Source organism: Pezoporus occidentalis, unplaced genomic scaffold (assembly GCF_034315485.1).
Source record: "Pezoporus occidentalis ecotype Australia unplaced genomic scaffold, CSIRO_AGI_Poc_V1 ctg29, whole genome shotgun sequence".
Taxonomy (NCBI): domain Eukaryota; kingdom Metazoa; phylum Chordata; class Aves; order Psittaciformes; family Psittacidae; genus Pezoporus; species Pezoporus occidentalis.
Window position 1 is genome coordinate 3,344,599 of NW_026914829.1, and position 23,577 is coordinate 3,368,175.

A 23,577-nucleotide genomic window follows, 5' to 3' on the forward strand; every position below is an offset into this window, starting at 1 on the left:
AATAACGTTTAGTTTGGGATACTGTGTTAGTTTACATAGAATAGATCACATTTGTTTGAAACTAAAATGTAGGAAATACTAGCAAGTAGATTAAATGAGGGAATAAGAACTTCTTTGCTTTATTATCTAGCATTCTCTTGTTCAAACATTGTTAGGACAGAAGGTCAGCTTGATGTGATGTAGCCACTACTAGAGACTGATTCACACTTAGGGCTGCTGTAGTGAGTCACATGTGGTTTTATCTGACATTAATATTCTTCCTCTGAAGACTTTAAGGGAATACATGTGGCTGTATCTATAGCATGGGACCTTACAAAAAATCAGGAAATTGGCTTAGTTACAGTACGACTTGTGAGATGTTATCTTACCTGATAATTTGGATAGAACAGGTTCTTTCCTATCTTATGTAATACTTAATTTTTCTGATAGCAGACTGTTTTCTCCAAGCTTTGAGAGTTTATCCTCTGCTTTTAGTAATAGTTTCTCTCATTAGGGCTGCCTGCAAGCTTGCTGTAAAGTACCTGTAACTATGCTGTAAGAGTGGATTTGCGGAACATACCCAATTACAGCCAGATACCAGCTGGCCCTTTCTGATGAGAGACCAAGTGTTTGTCTAGCTTATGAGGAATATTTCTTGGGGAGTGGAGTCTGCAAACAAGCAATCTCAGAAGGGTACAGAAATCAAACGGATTATGTTCTGTGCTTTCAGACCAAAGGCTAAGTCTTGAAAACATGATTCCTGCAACTGTTCACACTGTCCTGAGTGCTCTGTATTTATGCTGCCACAGAAAGAACTGGTTGCACTCGAAGGAGAAATACAAGAAACACTAAGGACTGAAATGTGCTTGCAGCTAAAGTATCCTCATCATGAATAGGTACACTACTATCAGACAGCTTGGTGATGGGACCTACGGCTCTGTTCTCCTAGGGAGAAGCATTGAATCTGGAGAGCTAATAGCTATTAAAAAGTAAGTAATTTTGTTTGTTACTTAATAGTGGACGATCCAGGCTTTTCCATTCTGTCGTCCACATCACTTGCTTGTGCTGGTTTGAGCACTTCATATTCCATGCAACATTTGTTTTTGGAGTTGTATTTGGGTAGTGTGCAATACCTAAGTTCCTTGCCTCCTGCCAAAGTCCCAGCAGAATAGGGTAAGATAATAGGCTTATTGTAACAGTTCTCTGTTACTATGTCAGACATGTACTAGTAGTCTGCAATGCTGCTTTGGAATCTGGAGCCCCTTTCCTGCTGCTTATGTGGGACATACATTCAGTTTCCAGTGTAGTGTTAATACTGCAGTGATAATTAACACAATGGATCTCATTGTCCATTGTGTTTATCTTTATATGCATAATAAGATGTATTGGTCTTTTCAGCTTAAGATTTTCTTAAAATTCCTTGAGAAGTTCACTTCATTTTCTGCGGTGCTTCAGCAGTGACCTCAGTTTGTAAATGGCTTATTTGTCGTGGTTGTGGTAAGAGGCAGCTGTAAAACATTGCAGGCACCTTCCTGGAGTACCGACCATGACCCAGGGACATGCTCATCGAAAGAGCTTTCAGTACAATGCTGTTTTGTATGAACAGTCAATAGCTGGCTTCAGCAACTTTCTGAACCTTCTGTGCTGAGGGTATTTTTCCTATATCAAATCTTGCCAAAGGCGTCTTTGATTTTTGTTTTGCAACATGGTAGAAATTCAGATGTTTCAGAACAAAACAGAAAATGGTACCCTCATAGCATACACATTAATGCCAATCCATTAGGAACAGAAATGATGTGATAGCTGAATGCACAAGACAGGAACTGCAAAACCACTTTTTATTGTTATTATATTTTAGTTTATTCCAATTATTAAACTGTTCTTAACCCACAGATTTTACTGCCTGTTAAACCACAACACTGAGCCATAATCAAAATGCATATCAACAAATAGGACTGTATGTTACACACAGATGCTATGTTCACAGTTACATTCTGGCTTAGGAGGAAACACATAACAGAAACAAGGAATTGAAATTACCAAAAAATAAAAATACAGAGAAGAAAAGCAAGAAGAATATGTAAAAATTAGAGACCCAGTGAAATGATTTAATTTGCTCTTCATTAGATTTGTTTCAAAACAGTTTGAGTTGTTCATATCTGCCATAACTCTTAGTCTTTTTACAGTTAGACTCTACTCCACCTCACTGTATGCTGGAAAGAAAAATAGCATGCCTTGACTTGTTAAAGACTCTTAAATTTTTGTATCAAAATACATACATGAAAAAAGGCAATCCTGTGTAATAGTAATGCTTTTGAATTCTATTAGAGTGTATGTTGTCCAGAGGTGAAGTTTTTTTTACAAAGGAGAGAGTAATGACACTTATGGGTCCGAGGCCAGATGATGTTAACCATGTATTAATTGTGTTTTTTTTTCCCTCTACTGTTGTAGAATGAAGAGAAAGTTTTATTCCTGGGAGGAATGCATGAACCTTCGAGAGGTTAAGGTACTTGTTTCATTCAGTGGTTAACTTTAAATTAAATTATTAGATGTCAAGTTTTGGGGTGACATAAAATTCTTTCCACTCCTTTTATCAAGAACTCCCCCCAGCATGAGCTGTAGCATATGGCAATATGGTTCTGTTTCCTATTCATTTGAACAGGGTGTCTGTAGCTGTACAAAAATTCTTATTACAATTCTTACCAAAAAATCATTTGGTTGTAGAAAGCTGCTTCCTCCTTACAGTGAGTGGTGTGTGAGTGAGCAGGCTTTCATGTCACAAAACCTGGAGTTAATTGGTGTTTCATTTTCAGAGCTTGAGAACACGTGCCCTTTGCACAGCGATAACCTTTGTACATGCAGTTGTTTTGGATAGCTGGTTCAGGGGAAGGCATTTAGCATGAAATTCTGACACCAGCAAAGCTTTAGGGGTTGTTCTAAAGACCTCCTTTAATTTCTAGTCCTTGCTATCACTGTTGTAAACATGCAGAAAACATAGGTGACTTCTTTTCCTGCAGCACCACACACTGTTACGGTGCTGCTACAGCAAGAGTGAATGTAGAATACACTGAAAATCTAAACAGTAGGGAGAAGGAAGACACACACAGGTGTGCTGTTTTTTCCTGGGATAGAGTTAATTTTGTTCACAGCAGCTTGTATGGGTCTGTGTTTTGGATTTGTGATCAAAACAGTGTTGATAACGTAGGGATGTTTTAGTTATTGCTGAGCAAATAACGTCAAGCTGCCTCTGTTTTTCCTGCTTCCCCTCCAGCGAGTACACTGGGGGTGGGCAAGAGGCTGGGAAGGGACACAGCCAGGATGGCTGACACCAGCTGACCAAAGGGAAGCCCCATACACTGTTACACTCAGCAATAAAAGCTGGAGAAAAGGGTGAAGAAGGGAGGAACCTTTGTAATAATGACATTTGTATTCCCAAGTAACTGTTACGCCTGATGGAGCGCTGCTTTCCTGGAGATAACTGAACACTTGCCTGCCAGTGGGAAGCAGTGAATGAATTCATTGTTTTGCTTTGCTTATGTGCAGGGCTTTTGCTTGACCTGTTAAACTGTGTTCATCTCCACCCACTAATTTTCTCACTTTCTGCCCTTCTGATACTCCTGTCACATGGCAGGGGATGAGTGAGCTCAGCTGCTCACCAGGGTTAATCCACAATACCAAGGAAGAATTTCCAGGGCTGTATTTAGTGTGGACTGTAACCTGTTGCCAGTGCAAGTACAAGAAGAGTGTGAATTCTGCCAGTAGGAAGCTACTTACAGAGAAAATGCAATTGTTTTGGTGCCTACTATGATGCCATATTGCTGGTTTTTGAATGACCAGCATGTTAAATTGATACTTTATATGTACCTACTAATACTTGGAGATTTGGTCTTTCTTCTCAGAGCTGTCTCATTATTTAAAATATTGTAGAGTTTTTGACATCAAGTTTTCTGCATCAGTGAAAAATGTTTTTTATTTTTATTAGAGTAAGACCCTTCTAAATTCCTGTTTATATTTTCTTTTTCTAGTCTCTGAAGAAATTAAACCATGCCAATGTAGTAAAGCTGAAAGAAGTTATCAGGGAAAACGATCATCTGTATTTTGTGTTTGAATACATGAAGGAAAATCTTTATCAGTTAATGAAAGAAAGGTATGTAACATCATCACCTATTCCTGATAAAAATGAGTTATTTGCAGAATGTGCTTTTAACACCTCTGTTACTTTTCAGAGGGCTTTGGATCATTTGTTTAGGCTTAGATCACTGTGGCTTAAAGCTGTGTGCTGCTGTAGGAGCTGTGGCTGTCACCTTTGGGTGTATCCCAAACAGTTTAGTGACAGTTTCCAGTGTCTTTTCCCAGATTAGCCTGGCAGATAAGTAGTGTCAAAAGTGTCTAGAGTAGACACTGTTTTGAGAGTTGGAACTGTGGACTTCTAACAGCCCTCCTCCTGAGGAGGCATTGAACCTAGAACTTCTGATAGATAAGTGCTCCAACCATTAATACTTCTTCTATTAGATAATGGTATCACCATCTCTTCTATTATGGCTTCCTTGAATAAATGAATAAATAAAAAGTGGTTGAAACAGCAGTCATGAGAGACCAAATTCTGGATAGCTTTTAGGATCCAGAAGTTTTTTCCTTGCAGTTTGAACTGATATGTCCAAAGACTGCCTGGTTTATTTGTCAGCATTGTCAGTAAAATCTATGCTTTTGATATTTGCTGGAGCATTAATAAAATCTTAATTTTAGCCTCCGGGCCGTGATAGCATCCTCCAGAGGATATTTAGGGACAAAATAGCTCCATGCTTTGAATTGTCCTCTGAAGATGCTGTTTTCTCTCTGAGGACCATAGAAGCAGCTTGGGAGATGACAGTAGTTTTACTTGATTTAACAAAGTAAAGTTATTGTTAAAACGTATCTCTGTAAATACTACATAAAATATGTTTCTAAGCATAAAAATACTTACTAGGCATGCACAGGTATAGAATAACTAAATTTGGCACACATATATGGATGTTGATTTTGAATTATATGAAATGATTCAAGTGCATAACATACAAACTAATTATTGTTAAATTTCTTAGAAATGCTTGATATATCCTACATCCTTAGGAAAACAAAAAGGGCAGATGCCTGTAAAAGCATGCTACACATCATGCTCTCTATGGTTTAGCTAGGCCTTGGACTGGTTAGACAGTGTATAACTGAAACCTTTAAGATTGTAATTTATTTGCTTAAGTCTTAGTTAAAATTGCCAGTCTTGCTGGAAGGGACTTTAGAGGAAATATGACTCTCTTTCTGCTTTAAATAAGAAAATAAGCAAGCAAATATAAAAGGCTGACTCTGATAGATGATCTCACTTCTGAAATATGTGATGGTCAGAGTTTTTTTGAGAAGACTCAAGCTCAGAAAATTGAATACGGCCCTGGTCATCTTCTTCATTCACTCATGGGCTTTTTTGAATAAAATTCACACTGGTTTCCACCGTAAGCCATCTCTACTGTGTTTTGGCCTGTGCAGAGACAACTGATGTAGAGATGTTTGATCAGAGTCCTCTCTTGGTAAGAGTGGCTATCATTAAACTGCATGCCATGGCTGATCTCGCCTGAATATTGTGAGAAGAGCCTCCTGTTTTCAATGGTAGAAGATGAGACTTTTTTTTCAGATAACAGAAGATAAGAAGTAGTGCATCAGCTGTTAGATAATAACAAGGGAAAGTCAAAAGTATGGCTTGTATATGCTCCAGAAGAGAGGCTAGAAGAAACTGCATGGAAGGGACTAAATTAACATGAACACTTGCTGTCTGGAGGAGCATACCTCATGACCTGTACTTGTCATGAAGCAAAATACAAGCACCGATACAGGCTTTGTAGAGAATGGATTGAGAGCAGCCCTGAATAAAAAGATTTGAGGGTGTTGGTTAACAAGAAGCTCAACACAAGTGAGCAGTGTGCGCTTACAGCCCAGAAAACCAACGATACGCTGGGTTGCTTCAAAAGGAGCATGACCTGCAGGTTGAGTGAGGTGATTCTACCCCTCTACTCCACTCTTATGAGACCGCACCTGGAGTACTGAGTTCAGCTCGGGGGCCCCCAACACGAGAAGTGCATGGACGTGTTGGAGTGAGTCCAGAGGAGGCCACAAAGATGCTCAGAAGGCTGGAGCACTTCTGCTGTGGAGACAGGCTGAGAGAGATGGGCTTGTTCAGCCTGGAGAAGAAAAGGTTCAGGGGATACCATATAGCAGCCTTCAAGTACCTAAGGGGAGCCCACAGGAAATCAGGAGAAGGACTTCTTACAAGGACATGTAGAGACAGGACAAGGGGGAATAGCTTTAAACTGACAGAGGGGACATTTAGATTAGCTGTTAGGAAGAAATTCTTTACTGTGAGTTCAGCTTTAAACTGACAGAGGGGACATTTAGATTAGCTATTAGGAAGAAATTCTTTACTGTGAGTGTGGTGAGGCACTGGAACAGGCTGCCCAGAGATGCTGTGGCTGTTCCATCCCTGGCAGTGTTCAAGTCCAGGTTGAATGGAACTTTGAGCAACCTGGTCTAGTAGAAGGTGTCCCTGCCCATGGCAGGGGGTTTGGAACTAGATGATCTTTAAGGCCCCTTATGACCCAAACCATCTTTTTCTATGATTCTGTGTTAAGTTTTGTTCAGTTTGGCCAATTTTCCTTTTTTCTTTTTTCATTTTTCTCCCCTTTTTTAATTCACTGCGTAGACTTGACATGGTGTCACATAGTTTTAATATAATGTAGTTCAGCAGATACTGTGTAAAACAAGTGCAGAGAGTGCTTAAAATACATTTATCAGTTTTACTCTAATTGTTCCCTTTTATCTTTAGTTCATTAGGTAGCATAAGATCAATAATAATAATTAATAATTAGTACCTTTTTCTTTTCTCTTATTCTACAGAAACAAACTGTTTCCTGAGTCTACAGTTAGGAATATTATGTATCAGATCCTGCAAGGACTTGCATTTATCCATAAGCATGGTAGGTTATGTTTTAGCTGTAAAAATTTTGAATTAGAGCAAGATAGTGTCTGTATGAGTTTTTAATGTGTACACTAACAATTGTATCACTAACCGTGGCAGGGGGGTTGGAACTAGGTGATCTTAAGGTCCTTTCCAACCCTAAATATTCTGTTCTTATGAAGAGAGTGATCAAATGAATGATACATGATATGACAGATTCAGATTACTGACAATATCCATATTTTATAGTTGCCTGATATTTTAGTTAGGAGTTTTGCTCAGCTCCTTTTCTGTAGGTTTCTACTTTGTCAAACTGACAGCTCTACATTTTCTAAAACTCTGATGTTAATGGGCACATTTCCTGAAAGATTTAGAGGTCCCCTGAGATTGAGTACAAACTAAAAATTACTCTTTTCTCAAGATACACAGAGATACCTGAATAAAACGCACATTCTCCATAAGGTACACTTGAAGTAATAAAGTCTGAGTGACTAAGAGCTTTCATTGCATGGCCTTCCAGCTCATTTGTACAATAATGCTAAAAGCCGAAGCTGCTATATACCAGCCAATAGTTACAAGACCCACTTAACTAATTAAAAAAAGAAACATTGATTTTAATGATAACTTCCTCATCATGTTTTCCTGCCATCTGCAATTATGCCTGCTAAATACAGTGTACACTGTTTGTCAGCTCATGGGGTTATTAGAAGACAGCTAAAATCAGTAGCCAAAGGCCTGGAGGTGAAAGGCTTGTAGCACCAGCATTTCAGTTCACTTGAGGAAGATACTTAACTGGGCTTTGGAAAACATTTTCAAGCTAATGGTTTTATTCTCTGTTCTAATGGAGCTTGGACTGGGGATTCTTCTGAAACCCAACTGGAAATTCCAGTCTGTTCCAGGGAGATGCAAAATATTTTAAGACAGAGAAGTAACACAATGTATTTGTAAAAATCTAAGTCACATTTTCTAATAAATTTTCAAATGGATCACAGTCTTTTAGAATACCTTTTACTGCCATTTGACTTCATACAGATTTAAAGAATGAACAGCTTTGTGTCAAAACAAACTGTCTTGTTCACTGACCTTCTACACAGTAGACTGTCATTTCTGCAAACATCTTGTGCATCTGTAGTTACAAGAATCTGGAAATTCATGACAAGCCTGACAGGATGGTCTTGGTGGTCTTGTGGCCCACAGTGTAAGACTGGGTGTCCCAGGATTCTCTCTGCAACAGTTTTGGAAGAATCGTGTGAACTTTTTTCCCTCTCTCTATTTCTCTGTTCTGCTCATGTATGGCATAAAAGTGTTTGTCAAGTAAACTTTTTATGTTCTTTATCCAGACTAACAAACTTCAAACATCTTTTCATATTTGAATGCACAATTGATTGCTCTTTTTGCAAGTTTGCAGTGAAATAGATTGCCTCAGAAGCATTCTGCCAGTCCATTTCATGTCTGCACAGAAAAATACAGAAGTGACTGTACTAAATGCTAAAAATAACTTTGACTGCTCTGTCTGGTACTTTCCATAAAGAGGTAGTAGCTCAAGCAGGCACCAGAGTATGTACTTAATATCGCTAGGAAGGACATAATCTGCTGGTTGTTTGGCACTGTGTCTTCAATGCTGTCATGTATTAATCTAGCAAACAAAAGTTAATACAGTTACACTGGAAAATGTGGATACATCCAATGTGAAGGTTTATTCTCTTCTGTGTGGGAGCATATTCAAGGCTGTCAAAAAAGCTTAGCATGTACTAAGCATGTTGGAAGGTCTCTGAAAAGGGGGTCATATACAGCTGGGGTGGCATTGCTGTGGACATCAATATTTCATTTGAATTTTAGGGTTCTTTCACAGAGACTTGAAGCCTGAAAACCTCCTTTGCATGGGACCAGAACTTGTGAAAATAGCAGACTTTGGCTTAGCCCGAGAAATCCGATCCAGACCTCCTTACACCGATTATGTATCCACAAGATGGTAAGTGCTGGTATTCGCCTACATAGTGTGAAACTTAGAATCAAGCCTTTAAAGAAGTAAAGTATGAAGTTTCTGATGGATATGACACCACTTTTGATGCCTCCTCTTTATGAAACTTTTATTTAAGCTTGGCATTATTTAAAATGCAGCAGTTAGCAGGAGATAGTTTACAGATGGGAACAGCACAGGAACGAATAGAGAGCCTGATAGGCAGGTGGGGCATGCTGGTATTGCTGCATGTCAAGAAGTCATGAGAGAGCTTACAAGACCCTATGTAGGTTTTAATTCTTCATTCTAAGGGAAAAATTGAAGTCTTATATATGGGATAGGAGAGGATAGGAACGTTTTAAGGGATGTTTGCTCTTAACAGTGAAGAATGAAGAGCTGAATGGTTTCATGTGTCATGTATCTGAATTGTGTTGATTGTTCAGATTTGTTTTTCTTCTGTTACAGGTACAGGGCTCCTGAAGTCCTTCTCAGGTCCACCAGCTATAGTTCTCCAATAGATATTTGGGCTGTTGGTTGTATAATGGCAGAAGTTTACACACTGAGGCCTCTCTTCCCAGGTGCCAGTGAAATTGATACTATATTCAAAATTTGTCAAGTGTTGGGAACACCAAAGAAGGTAACTAAAGTGACATTCCACACTGCAGTAGTAGTAGAGGTGTTCTGCAGTATAGAATGGCATAATAGCAGTAAGCGTAAAAATAATCTGGTTTTGCTCTTACTGCCATTATATAGGATTGATCTCAGACATAGTAAACTAAATTCAAGCTTACTTTCTGTGAAGTAAGAATTATGCAAGTGTGCTATAAAACCTGACATTTAGAGAAGTAGACCCCTGAACAGTGAACAGAGTCCTTAGCCTGTGTTTTCATTAGGTGGAAATTTATTATTTTCTTGCATACTGTTGCATATAAACCTATGGTTTAAGAGGCTAGATATTGGAATCATGGCAAGACTCCTATCTCCTGATTCCATTTGTGCCTTTGACTTTGTCAGATGTGAAAGAAGGCTTACTTCTCACCAGAGGTTTGAGGTGAAAAGTTCTAGTGAAATCTTTAATACAGTTTAGAACAAGCTTGACACAATCTATTACTGATAAGAGAATATATGCTAGTGTACTTAGCACTATGGTATTTTAAAGTGGAACTTTTCTTGTGATTGGAAATCTCATTCTTCCAGAACGACTGGCTTGAAGGCTACCAACTCTCAGCTTCCATGAATTTTCGCTGGCCTCAGTGTGTACCTAACAACCTGAAAACCCTCATACCTAATGCTAGCAGTGAAGCAGTGCAGCTCATGAGAGACATGCTGCAGTGGGACCCCAAAAAGCGGCCAACAGCTAGTCAGGTTTGGTTTTGGTTTATTTTTCTCACATCTGCATATGATGCTTCCTTTCACCTCAAGGCACCTTTTATAGTCCTTCATTTAACAGTTGCTCAGGGGTTTTTAGAAGAGAGAAGAGCAGAAGCCAAAAACAATTTGCAGGACAAAGGGGAGTAATTAACGGAGAATAATCAGTCTTTTGCATGCAACCTAAACTGCCTGGGGTGTGTGCTTAGTGGTCAGAGGTGTTACTGTAGTGTGTATAAGTACACCTGAATTAAGTATAATCTAGTCACTATGAGTAGCAGCAGAGTAAAGGTGGGATGTATGGCAGAAGGATGTTTTTCATTGCTACTGATGTGGGCCATAGATTCACTGAATGGTTGAGGTTGGAAGGCGCTTCTGGAGTTTGTCTGGTCCAGCACCCCTGCCCTAGGCAACATGCAGCAGTGCTCAGTCACCCTCACAGTGAAAAAGTTTCTCCTGACTTTCATAGGGAACTTCCTGTGTTTCAGTTGGTGCCCATTGCCTCTGGACCTGTCAATAGGCACCACTGAAAAGAGCCTCTCTCCCATCTCCTTTGCAGCTGTCTTGCTGTTTCCTCACATGTGAGATACTCCAGCCCCTTATTCAACTTTGTGTCCCTTTGATGGACTTTCTCCATTATGTCCATCTTTCTCTCTGCTGGGAAGACCAAAACTGGACACAGCTGTCCAGGTGTGATCTCACCAGTGCTGAGCAGGGGAGAAAGATCACTGCCGTTGACCTGCTGGCAACACTCATGCTCATGCAGCCCAGGATACTGTTAGCCTTCTTGGCATCAAAGGTATATTGGCAGGTCATGATCAACTTGGTGTCTGCCAGGTCCTTTTCTGGAAAGCTGCTTTCCAGGTGGTTGACCCTAGCATGTACTGGTGCATGGAGTTGTTCCTTCCCAGATGCAGGGTTTAGTATTTGCCCTTGTTGAACTTGATGAGTTCCTGTCAGCTCATTTCTCCAGCCTGTCTTGGTTTCTCTGGATGGCAGCACAACCCTGCAGTATATCAACACCCCTTCCAGTTTTGTCTCATCAGCAAACTTGCTGAGGGTGCACTCTGCAGCACCATCAACATCATTAAGGACATGTTGAACAGTATGTGCCCCAGTATTGACCTCTGGGGTACACTAATGCCTACTGGCTTCCAGGCAGGCTTTGTTCCATGGATCACCACCCTCTGGGCCTAGCCATTCAGCCAGTTTTCAGTTCACCTCTCTGCCTGTTCATCCAGCCCAGTGTTGCCTGGATAAAGCTAGCTTATGCAAGGCAGCTTGCAGGGCAGTCTCAGCTCAACTTCACTGTAAGTATGTCCTGACATCCTGCACATAAGCATAGCCCAGGTGGTCAGTATTGCACATAGTCCAGTTGATGTTATTGACAGTAGCCACTGATTTCATGTGTCAGTACTGTAGTGGTAGTGCCCAACTAATGAAATAAGCAGTTGAAAAACAGTTGTGATTCTGCATTCAAATCTGACTTGACTTCAGTAGGACCATAGCCGAACATTTGTGATTATATCAGACCTTCAGTACAAATTGTAATAAAAAAACCTTTCAAGCTAATTAAAACAGTTAAAAAGTAAAATAGATTAAGAACTCTCAAAGGTACTAAAAACCAAAAATTACTGACTGTAACTTGGTATTAAAAGCCATTAACAAGTATTTTACAGTAAGTTACAAATGTGGTGAGGAATCTGAGAATCTGTTTGAATGAGGGATCATTGGGAAGGGAAGATGATACCTTAAAGCAGCAAGATGGACAGAGATGAATTGTCTTCACTGACAATTCTTTAATTACTTGTAAGGCAGGATAAAGATATTTTACCAACTCATCTTCCAAGAAAAGGAAAAGGCTAATTTTCAGAAGTGTTGTATTTCTTTCATTTGATTCAGTCTTGGAACTGGAGAATAGAAGAGATGGGATGTTCTGGAGTCATTCAGGTCTTGGTGGCTGAATCTGTGATGACAGGTGCACATGTGTTTCCACATGCACATGCACGCACACAAGAGAGCACATAATGAAGCATGCCTCTAGATGCTGTATATCTGGTTAAGTATTTTACTTCTACAGAACCTTTTCCTTTTGTGCAAGTCCATGGAGGATCACTTGCTATCTGATAATAACAAGATAACTTGTTACCTGTTGAAACTTTTCTACTATTACAGCATTATTCTGAAGTGGATTGTGCTTACTAGAATCTAGTGTTGAGAGATGAGTCTTCTGCTGTTTCCTACCCCAGAAAAAAAACAAATTACGTTTGTACCATCACATAGAGCTAGGATAACTTAAAAACTTTGGTTTCCTAAGTTGCATCCTAACATGTTCGTTATGTTTTAGGCACTTCGATATCCATACTTCCAGGTTGGGCATGCCCTGGGCATTCAGGCACTGGGGAAACAAAAGGAACTGCATAATAAATCGTCTCTGCATATTAAGCCTGTCCCTCCAGCACAACCCCTTCCAAAACCTCATGCCCGCATTTCATCAAGGCCTTTTCAACAAAACCAGTCTTCCCAGCACTTGGTGTACCCCCATAAGAAAGACAGCACTGGAGCCGAGCACAGTAACTACTTGAAGGAGGACAAGTCTAAACAGGTTCTTCTGCCAGCCATTGTGCCTCCTCAGCAGGTAAAAGTCTATCTAGCATAAGATACACTTCCTGATATACTGCCAATTTTTCCTTAATTGTGTTTCTTTTTCTTGTTCTCTTTCAAGGTTGTTAATACTTTGCTAAAAGGACAGGAAATGGGAATAAGGAAGAGTTATAACTTTCTGCTAGAAACTAAAAGTTGCTATGTTGCAATCTAAATCTAGTTCCTATAAAACAAGCAAATTTCTCATTTCAAAGCCATTTTATGCTTCCCTTTGTTGTAAAAGCACTGCTTAAAGGATGACACTGTGATTTCATATGAATAAAAAGAAAGTACAGTGGCTAGAATATTAATAGGATTGATGCTGAAGAGAAACATTAAACTAAATAAAATGTATTGAAATGAGTGAGATTACTGCCTTTATCCATTTAAGACATCTAATTTGTGTCAGTGGGAATAATAATCCCTTTGGGCTTCTATACTTGCCATGGAAAACAACAGATTCTTCTTCCAGCATAAGGAACTACCCGTTATGTTGATTATGCAAGGAGACTGGATTCGTAAGATAGATGAAAAGAGCAAGACAATGTGAATACTGCTGCTAAGGGATCAGTATTAGCTAAGGTCTGTACTGACCATGTACAGAGTTGCACAAGGTTGAAACGTACTGATGAGCTTAAATGGCTGAAGACACACAAATTTGTACGTATGCTGTCCTGCAAGAAAAAGACATCTTATAAATGTCTAGGAACAGGCTTCTGTAAACATGAATGTGCATGCAGTTTAGTGCTCATAAGATGAGTCAAAAAATAAAAACTGAGTGTGAGCTAATTGTTTGGGAAGTGTATAGTGAAATATAAGTAGAATTGGAATTAAGACCTAAGAAATTTATCCTTCTGTCAGTGCAAAATACTTTATTACACGATGAAATGCAGGAGATATGTAATAATGTCTACAGGCTACTGATTGTTTTCTTTGCATGTTTAATTAAATTCTGGGATTCTGTTGTTACAGCTCTACTGCCACTGTTACTCTTTGAGACAGACAAAAAAATCCTCTTTGTTCCTGTCACCTGGTTTATGCTGTAAGTGTGTGGATTTGTTTCTTTTCAATCTTTATGACAGAAAACATGTGCTGGAACTGAGAATATAAATGGTGAACTTAAACCAAAACCTAGGCGGCGATGGGGACATCTTGCCACAACAGTGAAGAATTCTGAAGACTGGGATGACTTGGAAGACCTTGATTTCAGTTCTTCTGTCACAAGAATTGATGTGAAAAACAAGAGGCAGAGTGATGATACTCTTTGTAGGCAAGTTGAATTTTTTTATGTCTGTGTGCTATTTGGTCTTACTTCTTTAGGCTTTACCTCTTTTTTCATAATGTTGTTTTCTATGGATCCAGAAACATATCCAAGCAGGTAAAAGACGTACAGCTTGTGTCTCTCCGGCTTTGCCTTGGCCACTTGTTGGGTACTGACCTTTGAATTGCAGCATATTTTTGATGGACAATGCAGTCTTCTATACAATTCTTTGTTCATTTTTCCCCACTGAAAATGATGCTTAGCTTAAATCTTCCCAAGTTATTCTCTGAATGCATGCTTTCTATTTCACATATGAACCATTCTGACATATTCGACACATATAAACTTGGGTGACTCTAAGCTGCAGTTTGCATGGATCGTACACAGTAGAGAGAAACTTACTGAATAATTTATAAAAAAATTAAAAGCAATATATAAGAGAACTAGAAGCGCAAATAAGGTTTTCAGGGGCACGCGTATGGCTTCAGGCTGAAAATATTCCCTGTTGTCTGTATGTTTATGCTGTAGCAAGCACAGTATGCAAAAGTGATTAATGGAGATGGGGTGGAGATAAGGGCAACATATGGCCTTCTGTGGATGAACATAAACTGTAAGGATTGGACTAAGTGTAACAAATTTTGGTTTATAGACTTGAAAGCATTTTGGACTTAAAGCCTTCAGATGCTGTAGGTTCTGGCAGCAGTGCACCTTCCCACGTGACCTTTTCACGGCAGGACACTCCCACACTGCGAGTTTCTGCAGCAAAGCAGCACTACTTGAGACATTCTAGGTATCTACCTGGTTAGTAAAAGACACTTATTTCCTTTTCTTCCTCTAATTCCAGCAGCAGTATGAAGCAGCCATTGGTACATCAGGCTTTATCTTTTGACATGTGGAGGTGGGCTCCTGCTTAGAAAACATGAGAGCAGGACCTTTGCTGATGTATGTGGCCACGATACAAACTACAAGCCTGGTTTTACTTTACCATAAACTGTGAGCTCATCCTTGCATGTTAGGTATCCTGCTTAAGTATGGGATGTATAGTAAGTACAAATAGTGTGTGACGTATGAACTCTACTGCAAACTGTTTGCACAGTCTTTGGTTTCAGTAGATACACCACAGGAGTACAGTACTATGAGAAATGCAGTCTACCATTATTTGCACTCAGGTTATCTTGTCACTGTTAGGCTAAACGCTGTAAAATGTTGTGTTTGATATGAAGCATATATTTCATTTATGTAGCAAAATTTGCCTTATGTGACTGGAAAATATTTGTGGCCTTGTTGTAAGGATCCTGTCCCTTGACATAAAACAGCCATTGATGCTAGTGGAACTACTTAACTGTTATCTTCGCAGGCCATGGCTGGTCATAGCATTCCAAATGAGAGGATGGGAAGTAACCCAAAGGCATGTTAAGAGTAAAATGATTTTGCCTGAGTTCACTGAACTGGACCAATGCTGTAAGATTGTGCATCAGATGGAATGAATGTGAGCCTGTGTAACAACAGAGATTTCAGCTTGGTATTTTTTGCATTTTTGCAATAGGAATAAGCACAAGGACTAGCATAGTCTCTGCTTCACACAAAGAGTCTGTTCCACCTAATCCCTGGCCCGGTTCTGGTTTGCCTGGGAAAGCTTCTGGTCTGGGAGGAAGTATTAACAGGATGAATTCAGGTAAGAAGCTGTGCTTAATTAACACTGAGAGAAGATGATAGGTAACATCTCTGCAATTGCAGACAGCTGATCTGGTACATTGTCAGCTCCAGTGGTATTTGCTACTGTATCTGTTCTTCCTGTCAAAACCAGTCATGACCACTGTTCTCCACTGGACTTGGAGAGTACCTTAAACTGAAACATGATAATTTTTTCTAATGAATCACCAAAAGTCTGGTTTGAAGTACCACATGCATAGAAGGTTGGACAACTTAGGTCTGTTCAATCTGAAATACTTCATTTTACCTTCAGTTTTCATCAACAGGTTTTGTAAGTCATATTTTTCAAGTTTCCAAATTATTTTAGACCATCTGGTGCGTAAATGACTGTCACAGAGGATGAAGCTGATCTAAATTGAGCTAGCTCTACACACCGCTCTTGCTATATGAATAAAGCAAAATCTATCATCATGTCTTTTAATTGGTGCTGTTTTAAATAGTGAAATAATTGTAGCTTTAAAAAAAAAAATTGGATAAAAAGTGAAACTCTGATTTTCCTTCAGGTTTTTGGGGCATTTGGTATTTCAGGTATTTCATCCCTATTGTTTGATTTGAAGTCGTTAATTTGTAGATTTTGCCAGATATATTTAAACGTGTTGATGTTCCTAGATTGTATCTAGGTATTTCCTCTCTAAATCTTTCTTGGCTCCAGGTTTTCGTGTGATGTTACAATTCTGCAGTACAGTACTTGTTTTGCATATGTTGTTATGAAAATGTTTGATTGAGAAAGTTTGTGTTGAATCTTGGTGCAAAGAAACGTTTTGGGCCTTCAGAAACTCTGGTTAAAAAAAAAAACAAAACTTTACATTTTGGATGTAATTTAATCAGAAAATTGTTCTTTAAAGATACAAGATGGGAGGATGTTGTAAATGGCTAAACTACATGAGAACCTTCATATACGTAGCACATGTCTCCTTCCTGGCTCTTCTATAAGTTTTTGCTTCTTTGGTAGCTGCATAGGATATTGTTAGATTTTCCCCTTTTTTACTTAATACCATAATTTCCCACAATATGCTTTGCCACTGCTCTACTGCTCTAGTACATTATAGGCATATGTGCAATGGATCTGTTCTGTACAGGCTAACTTTGTTTAGTGTCCATCTTCATTAAGTCTCTGGGCTGCTTTATTTGTAACTATTTTTGTCCCATTTTCTATGGCTTATCCTACAGGTCAGTCACATCTGTTCATTCTCATCTTAGGGGTAAGTTTTATAGCTGGCTTTACAAACCTGGAACACAAATATGACCCAGTTTATTAAGTTGTGCTCTTACTGAAGCCTTGAGTAGCAAGCACCACAGCCCCAAAATAACTGTATAAAAATCAAGAGTGAGTATATTCATTGGACCCAGTTGCTGAAAATTAAACGAAATAATTCCAACTGAAATGCTAAGTTTTGACAGCTGTAAGAAACCTTGAAGAAAGCTGAGTTGTCAGGGAGAATCAGAAATTGCCTTCGTATGAGTACAGTTTGTGCCTATTTTCCATTCATCTTCAATGCAGTCTGATGCTGACAGTCTCCTGAATATATAGGTTCTGTGGATTCCTAGTGTCTTCAAGGAAGTTCTTGTTTTCATCAGTCCATGATCAGTGCATACCTTTGTCATCTGTTGATAGTATGGGAGATCCATTGTGTAGGGCTCAAGTGTTCCTTGTCATTTCTTTCAGGGTCCATAGGATCAAGTGGTTATATCCCTGCATTTCTGAAGAAGGAATTAGGCTCTGCTGGACAGAGGGTTCAGTTAGCACCAGCTGTGGAACCACATTCTAGTAAGTATAGTAACAAGGTTGTCTCGGTCTCTTGCTCATTACTCTGGTAATGCTGTATGTACTGTATGATGTATGTATGTAGTGCTGAACTACATATCTTTGCTTTACTGCATTTGTAAATATTTGAGTGCAACTACAGTTTGTAACTTTGCAGAATTTCATATGGAGAAGGATTTGGTTTGTATTTACTTTGTGAAGTGTGTGGTTTTATCCACAGCATATCCACAGCATATAGTGGAACCTAGAGGTTGGTGTGAGGACTGGTACAGAATTCACACTTGTGAAATCAGGAAGTGCTCCTTGTCTGATGAGACTTTAGGGATTGGATCCACTATTGTTTCACATCAGCAAACTGTATTTTGAAAGGAGGCTTCTTTCATAGAGTCATAGAATCATAGAATGGTTGGGGTTGGAAAGGACCTTACGATCATCTAGTTCCAACCCCCCTGCCATGGTCAGGGATACCTCACACTAGACCATGTCGCCCAAGGCTCTGTCCAACCTGAAATAAGGACCTGGACCTGCATCCAGTTGCTATTCAATGTGGACAGCTACTAACTGAACCTTTATCTCATGGTATTTTCTCTTCTCCCTTAGATTACACTTCTGTGAAGTCAGTAAGACCCCATCTTGGACAGCCATCGTTCAATTCACCTACTAAAAGCACACCAAGGTTAATGCCTTTCCCACCACCAGCTCAGCCAATCCATGGGCGCATTGACTGGTCTGCAAAGTACGGTGCTCACCGGTGACTTGTGGAAATACTGTCTAAACCAGTGCATTTCCCATGAAATGGTGGCTATCACAAGACAATTTGATACTGTTTTATGTACCTCTGAAACTAAAACAAAGAGATTCTCTATGACCAAGACATTTTGAAGGGTTTGTTTTTTTTTTACTTTTATTTGTATTCAGTTGAATGCAAACCTGTAACTTTTTGTATAAAATTGTTTTGTTATATAATTGGGTCCAGTTATTTTCATAAATCTGATACATTTTGTATATATGGCTTAGGGGTTTTGGCATTTTTATATGATAAATTTTTATAAAAAACTTTTTTAAAATTTCACTTTTCCTTTATTAGATTCAACTTTTTTATAAAAGTGGATTAAAAAAAGCAAAGTGGTGCAATATTGCAGTGGAAGAGAAGTACTGAGGAAGGGGCATTAATTAGACATTTCCTGTCATTTATGTGCTAAATGAGGCTGTATAATTTACTGATGCCACATCTTGTTGTCCTCTACACATTTGGTTTGTGCTGACATCAAAGGAATGAGTAACTAACAGTCTAAACTCCTTTGCAGTCACTGAGAGACTGCCAAACGTCAGTGGAAGTCTTCTTTTTTAATATGTTTTTGCCTTTGAAAGGTTTTGTTGGACTGCTGTCCAGCTCCATTCTTTTGCTTTTACCAAATTTGAGAAATCTTGTTTGGTGAAGGGTGAACACCCTTCTGTAGATGTGTTTTCTGACACAGCACGCTTTTGTCCTGCTTTCAGAGTTGCTTCTTGGCATTGTTCACCAGGAAATAGAAGGTGGACCTACCTCTGTTAAATTCATTTAAATGTTCTAATGATTTCTAAGCAGAAAAATCAGATTCTATTTTTTTGTTGTTGTTAATATAAGATTTGAAGACCTATTTAGGATGGTATTGACAACTATAATGCTGGTTTCCGAATAACAAAGTATTAAGTGATACACCAGCAGCAGAGTTTAAGCAAACAGTATCTATGCAGCTGACTTAATGTTCACAATTATTCTAAATAGCTTTTGGGAAAAATAATCCAGAGGAAATGAGTCAGTTTAAGCTTACTTCAGTTCTTCCTCTCTTCAATACATCTTCACTTACAGTGTCAAGAATATGTCAGCTTCCGTAAGTCAGGCCCAATGCTGTACTGAAAAAAATGGAACCTTACCTGGTCCTGCTAAAAACCGTTCTAAATTTGTGGTTGATTTCATAGAAACTGATACAGCCCTTTGAAGAGCAGTTTAACTTAGTTTGTAAGAGCAAGTAAGTTATCAGATTATAGAGAAAAGAGAATAGCCCCATAGTCTGGTTTTAAGTCTGTAATGGGAAGGAGTGCCAGAGTCCAGCCATGAGCAAAAGATTCATTTAGATCACAGTCAGCATTTGGCAGTTCCAGCACTTCCTTACACACAAGGAAGATAAAACAGTGCTGTGGAAGAGCATCTTCCATAGCTGAGTTGTGGAACAGGACTAAAGCTGACGTGTGCTCTAAAAATGGATCTTCCTGCAGCAGTGTACAGGAATGCTCACCTTTCTGAGCTCATCTTATGAACAGATTGAGCAAATGGTATATTGACGAGACTTAAATCCAGTCTGAAGGGATCAGAGCAGGTACGGTTCTCAGCATCCGGCCATTCTGAAGGAGCTGAGTGTCCAGCTACTCTGTTACTTGTTCATGGAAGTGCTAACTCTAGGCCATACCTAGCTGCTTCCAAAGCAGTGGTGCCAATGCATAGCAGTGAAACAGAGCAGCCTTTCAATTTGTGAAGCACACACTGCTAGTGTTTTTTGGTAAGTGGAAAGGGAAATATGTATATTTGTGTTAGAACTGGAAAGAGTTGTTTTTCTTGGCAGAAATAAATGTATCTATATCTAGATGTCATTTAATTTATTTTATCACTCTCTCAAAAGGAAACACTATCCTAAGTATCCCTAGATCCAATGTAACTAGTCTGTTCCATACACTTAATTCCTACTACAGGAAGTGGGAGATGGAAAAGTCGTGAGAATGCTCGGGCTTGGATTCATGCAGCCTAAACACAAGCTCCTTTATTGTGAGCTGACTCTAAACTAACGGTGAGTGAGGATCATGTTAAGAGAAATTTGGCTCACTTGAGAGCTTAGCTGGAGACACCTAGGTCTCCCCATTGAGGAGGGAGGCTACTCCACCTGCTGAAAGTAACACAGGGTAAATCTGAGCATGGCCTGTGAGGTCTGAGCCTGTATCAGCCCTGTGGTGATATGGTGATTTTCCTTGACTATAGCATTCAGGTTTTGGGCAGTCAAGTGAAAAGACCAGAAAAAGTAGAGAAGTAGTAGTACTCTTTCTTGCATATCTCCTCCTTTCCCAAATTAAAGCCTTTATTTAGGAAAAAGAACCCAAACCTAATAATCTTGAAATGCAGAATCCCTTCTGCTAGTCTTAGTGGGACAGAAAATGAGCTGAGTATAATGGCAGCACTGGTAGCCTTTACTCAGGACTCCAGCGAATTCCAGCTGAAGCTGGAAAGTTTTTGCGTCAAGACTGAGCGGGGTATGGTGAGTGTTTTACTGTACTGTCTCAGTGTGCAGTGCACATATGAAAAAGATGTAGGGCTTCATTATACTGCAGTCTGGAGCAGTAGCATTATCTGAGGATTTATCACATGTAACCTACTACTTTGTGCTTTCGTATTTAGCAACATCTTTATATAAAATGTTTTTAGAATTCTGCTGTTTGCATTTTGTCAGGCTTCTGCGTAACATGTAATAATGACCGCTGGAAGTAAAGGAACATGGCAAGTAAGCTCATTCACCTCTGTAATCCAGATTTTGTTCCTAAAAGTATTGTGTCAGTGCCACGATGTTAGCAAAAAAAAGAAAGAAACAAAACTGGAAAATCCACTTCCATGGTATCTCTGTGTGTAATAAGGCTGTTGGTATGAGTAGGATGTTCCGTAACGTGAGGAGAAGATACCAGCTGAAAGAACATGTTTGAATTTGTGTGGAAGGAGAGGGTGGAACTGTCAGAATGAGTAAAGAAATAACAGTTCTTGTTTATTCTGTGGTTTTGTTCAAAATGTTACACATTTGTTTCATGCCTTCTGTGTCAAGTGTCCTGCCCGGGATAAAGTTACTGTTGAAGAAATACCGACTGACTGACAAGGGTCTTGATCTTTTCCTTGTTTTTTAATAAAAACACTGTAGTTTGGCTTTTGTTTGTTGAGTTGTGTGTTTGATTTCTTTTCTTAAATAAGCCTGAGGTTTGGAGCCTGCTGGCAGCTGTGCGCCTCCTGCAGGTTCTTTTGCCAAATGATTTGAATCCAACCAGGTAACTTCTGCAGCATGCTGGGAGCTTCATGTGAAGTCTTTGGATGTCAGCTTCTCTGCAACTAACCGTGATAAATTAAAAGATTTGTCACCTCAGCCTTCTCCCCCCTGCTTTCAAGGTGGCAAGAAGCTGAAGACAGTTGATAAATTACTGTCCTGGTTTCAGCTGGGAAAGTTATTTTTCTTCCCAGTAGCTGCTGCAGTGCTGTGTTTTGGTTTTAGTCTTGAGAACAACGCTGATAACACACCAATGTTTTTAGTTGTTGCAAAGTTGGAGACCAGTGACGAGTGGTGTCCCTCAGGGATCGGTGTTGGGACCGCTCTTGTTCAACATCTTCATCGCTGACATGGACAGTGGGATTGTGTGCGCCCTCAGCAAGTTTGCCGATGACACCAAGCTGTGTGGTTCGGTTGATATGCTGGAGGGAAGGAATGCCATCCAGAGGGACCTGGAGACGCTTGTGAGGTGGGCTGATGCCAACCTCATGAAGTTTAACCATGCCAAGTGCAAGGTCCTACACCTGGGTCGGAGCAATCCCAGGCACAGCTACAGGTTGGGCAGAGAAGAGATTCAGAGCAGGACTGGGGAGAAGGACTTGGGGGTGTTGGTTGATGAGAAAATGAACATGAGCCGGCTTCAGTGTGCGCTCGCAGCCCAGAAAGCCAACTGAATCCTGGGCTGCATCAAAAGGAGCATGACCAGCAGGTCGAAGGAGGTGATCCTGCCCCTCTACTCTGCTCTTGTGAGACCTCACCTGGAGTATTGTGTGCAGTTCTGGTGTCCTCAACATAAAAAGGACATGGAACTGTTGGAACAAGTCCAGAGGAGGGCCACGAGGATGATCAGGGGACTGGAGCACCTCCCGTATGAAGATAGGCTGAGGAAGTTGGGGCTGTTCAGCCTGGAGAAGAGAAGGCTGCGTGGAGACCTCATAGCAGCCTTCCAGTATCTGAAGGGGGCCTAGAGGGATGCTGGAGAGGGACTCTTCATTAGGGACTGTAGTGATAGGACAAGGGGTAATGGGTTCAAACTTAAACAGGGGAAGTTTAGATTGGATATAAGGAAGAAGTTCTTTCCTGTTAGGGTGGTGAGGCACTGGAATGGGTTGCCCAAGGAAGTTGTGAATGCTCCATCCCTGATGGTGTTCAAGGCCAGGTTGGACGAGGCCTTGGGTGCCATGGTTTAGTGGGAGTTGTCCCTGACCATGGCAGGGGGTTGGAACTTTTGTGATCTTAAGGGCCTTTCCAACCCTAACGATTCTATGATTCTGATGCTTCCTGTGACAGAGTACTTTTTCAGTCTCATGCTCTGCCGGTGAGGTGGGCCATGGGAAGCCAAAAGGAAGCAGAGACAGGACACCTGACCCAAACTAGCCAAAGGGGTATTCCACACCACAGCACATCCTGCGGAGTAGATAAACTGTGCATGGTTACCTGGGAGGGACTGATTGCTGCTTGGGTTGGGCTGGGTATCAGTCAGCAGGTGGTGATGAATTGCATTGTGCATCACTTGGGTTTGGTTTGGTGTTTTGGTTTTGTTTTCTGTTGTTGTTGTTTTGGGTTTTGTTTTTTTTTCCTCTCTCATCTCTTGTATGATTATTTCCCTTTATGTTACATTATTAGCACTAGTATTAGCATTTTATGTACTTTATTTAAATTATGAACCTGTGCTTATCTCAACCCACAGGTTTTACTTTATTGCAATTCTCTCCATCCCAGCAGGGGAAGTGGGTGAGTGGCTGTGTGGTACGTAGATGCTGTCTGGGGTTAAACCACAGAACTTAGAAACCCAGCCCTTTTGCTGACTGTCCAGGGCTTAAAATGAATTGTGCAGGTGATTAAGTAGGTGGA

The 23,577-nt window shown here is 40.0% G+C and overlaps 1 protein-coding gene across 1 annotated transcript; it reads left to right on the forward strand.

Annotated features, from left to right (window-relative positions):
* The first annotated feature begins 380 nt into the window (after positions 1 to 380).
* On the forward strand, positions 381 to 20,795 carry CILK1 (ciliogenesis associated kinase 1). The gene is made up of 13 exons (XM_062626189.1): positions 381 to 968; positions 2,431 to 2,485; positions 4,005 to 4,126; positions 6,898 to 6,977; positions 8,798 to 8,930; positions 9,384 to 9,555; positions 10,116 to 10,283; positions 12,634 to 12,924; positions 14,012 to 14,199; positions 14,840 to 14,991; positions 15,737 to 15,865; positions 17,570 to 17,671; positions 18,269 to 20,795. The coding sequence occupies exons 1-13, from the start codon at positions 868 to 870 to the stop codon at positions 18,421 to 18,423; spliced, it is 1,848 nt and encodes a 615-aa protein (XP_062482173.1). The 5' UTR covers positions 381 to 867; the 3' UTR covers positions 18,424 to 20,795.
* The last annotated feature ends 2,782 nt before the right edge of the window (positions 20,796 to 23,577 follow it).

Bases quoted from the DNA above. Each gene is read 5' to 3' on its own strand.
- CILK1 (XM_062626189.1), top strand. From the start codon at position 868: ATGAATAGGTACACTACTATCAGACAGCTTGGTGATGGGACCTACGGC. The intron at 4,127-6,897 runs GTATGTAACATC...CTTATTCTACAG, and splicing joins TATCAGTTAATGAAAGAAAG to AAACAAACTGTTTCCTGAGT. The intron at 17,672-18,268 runs GTAAGTATAGTA...CTTCTCCCTTAG, and splicing joins AGCTGTGGAACCACATTCTA to ATTACACTTCTGTGAAGTCA.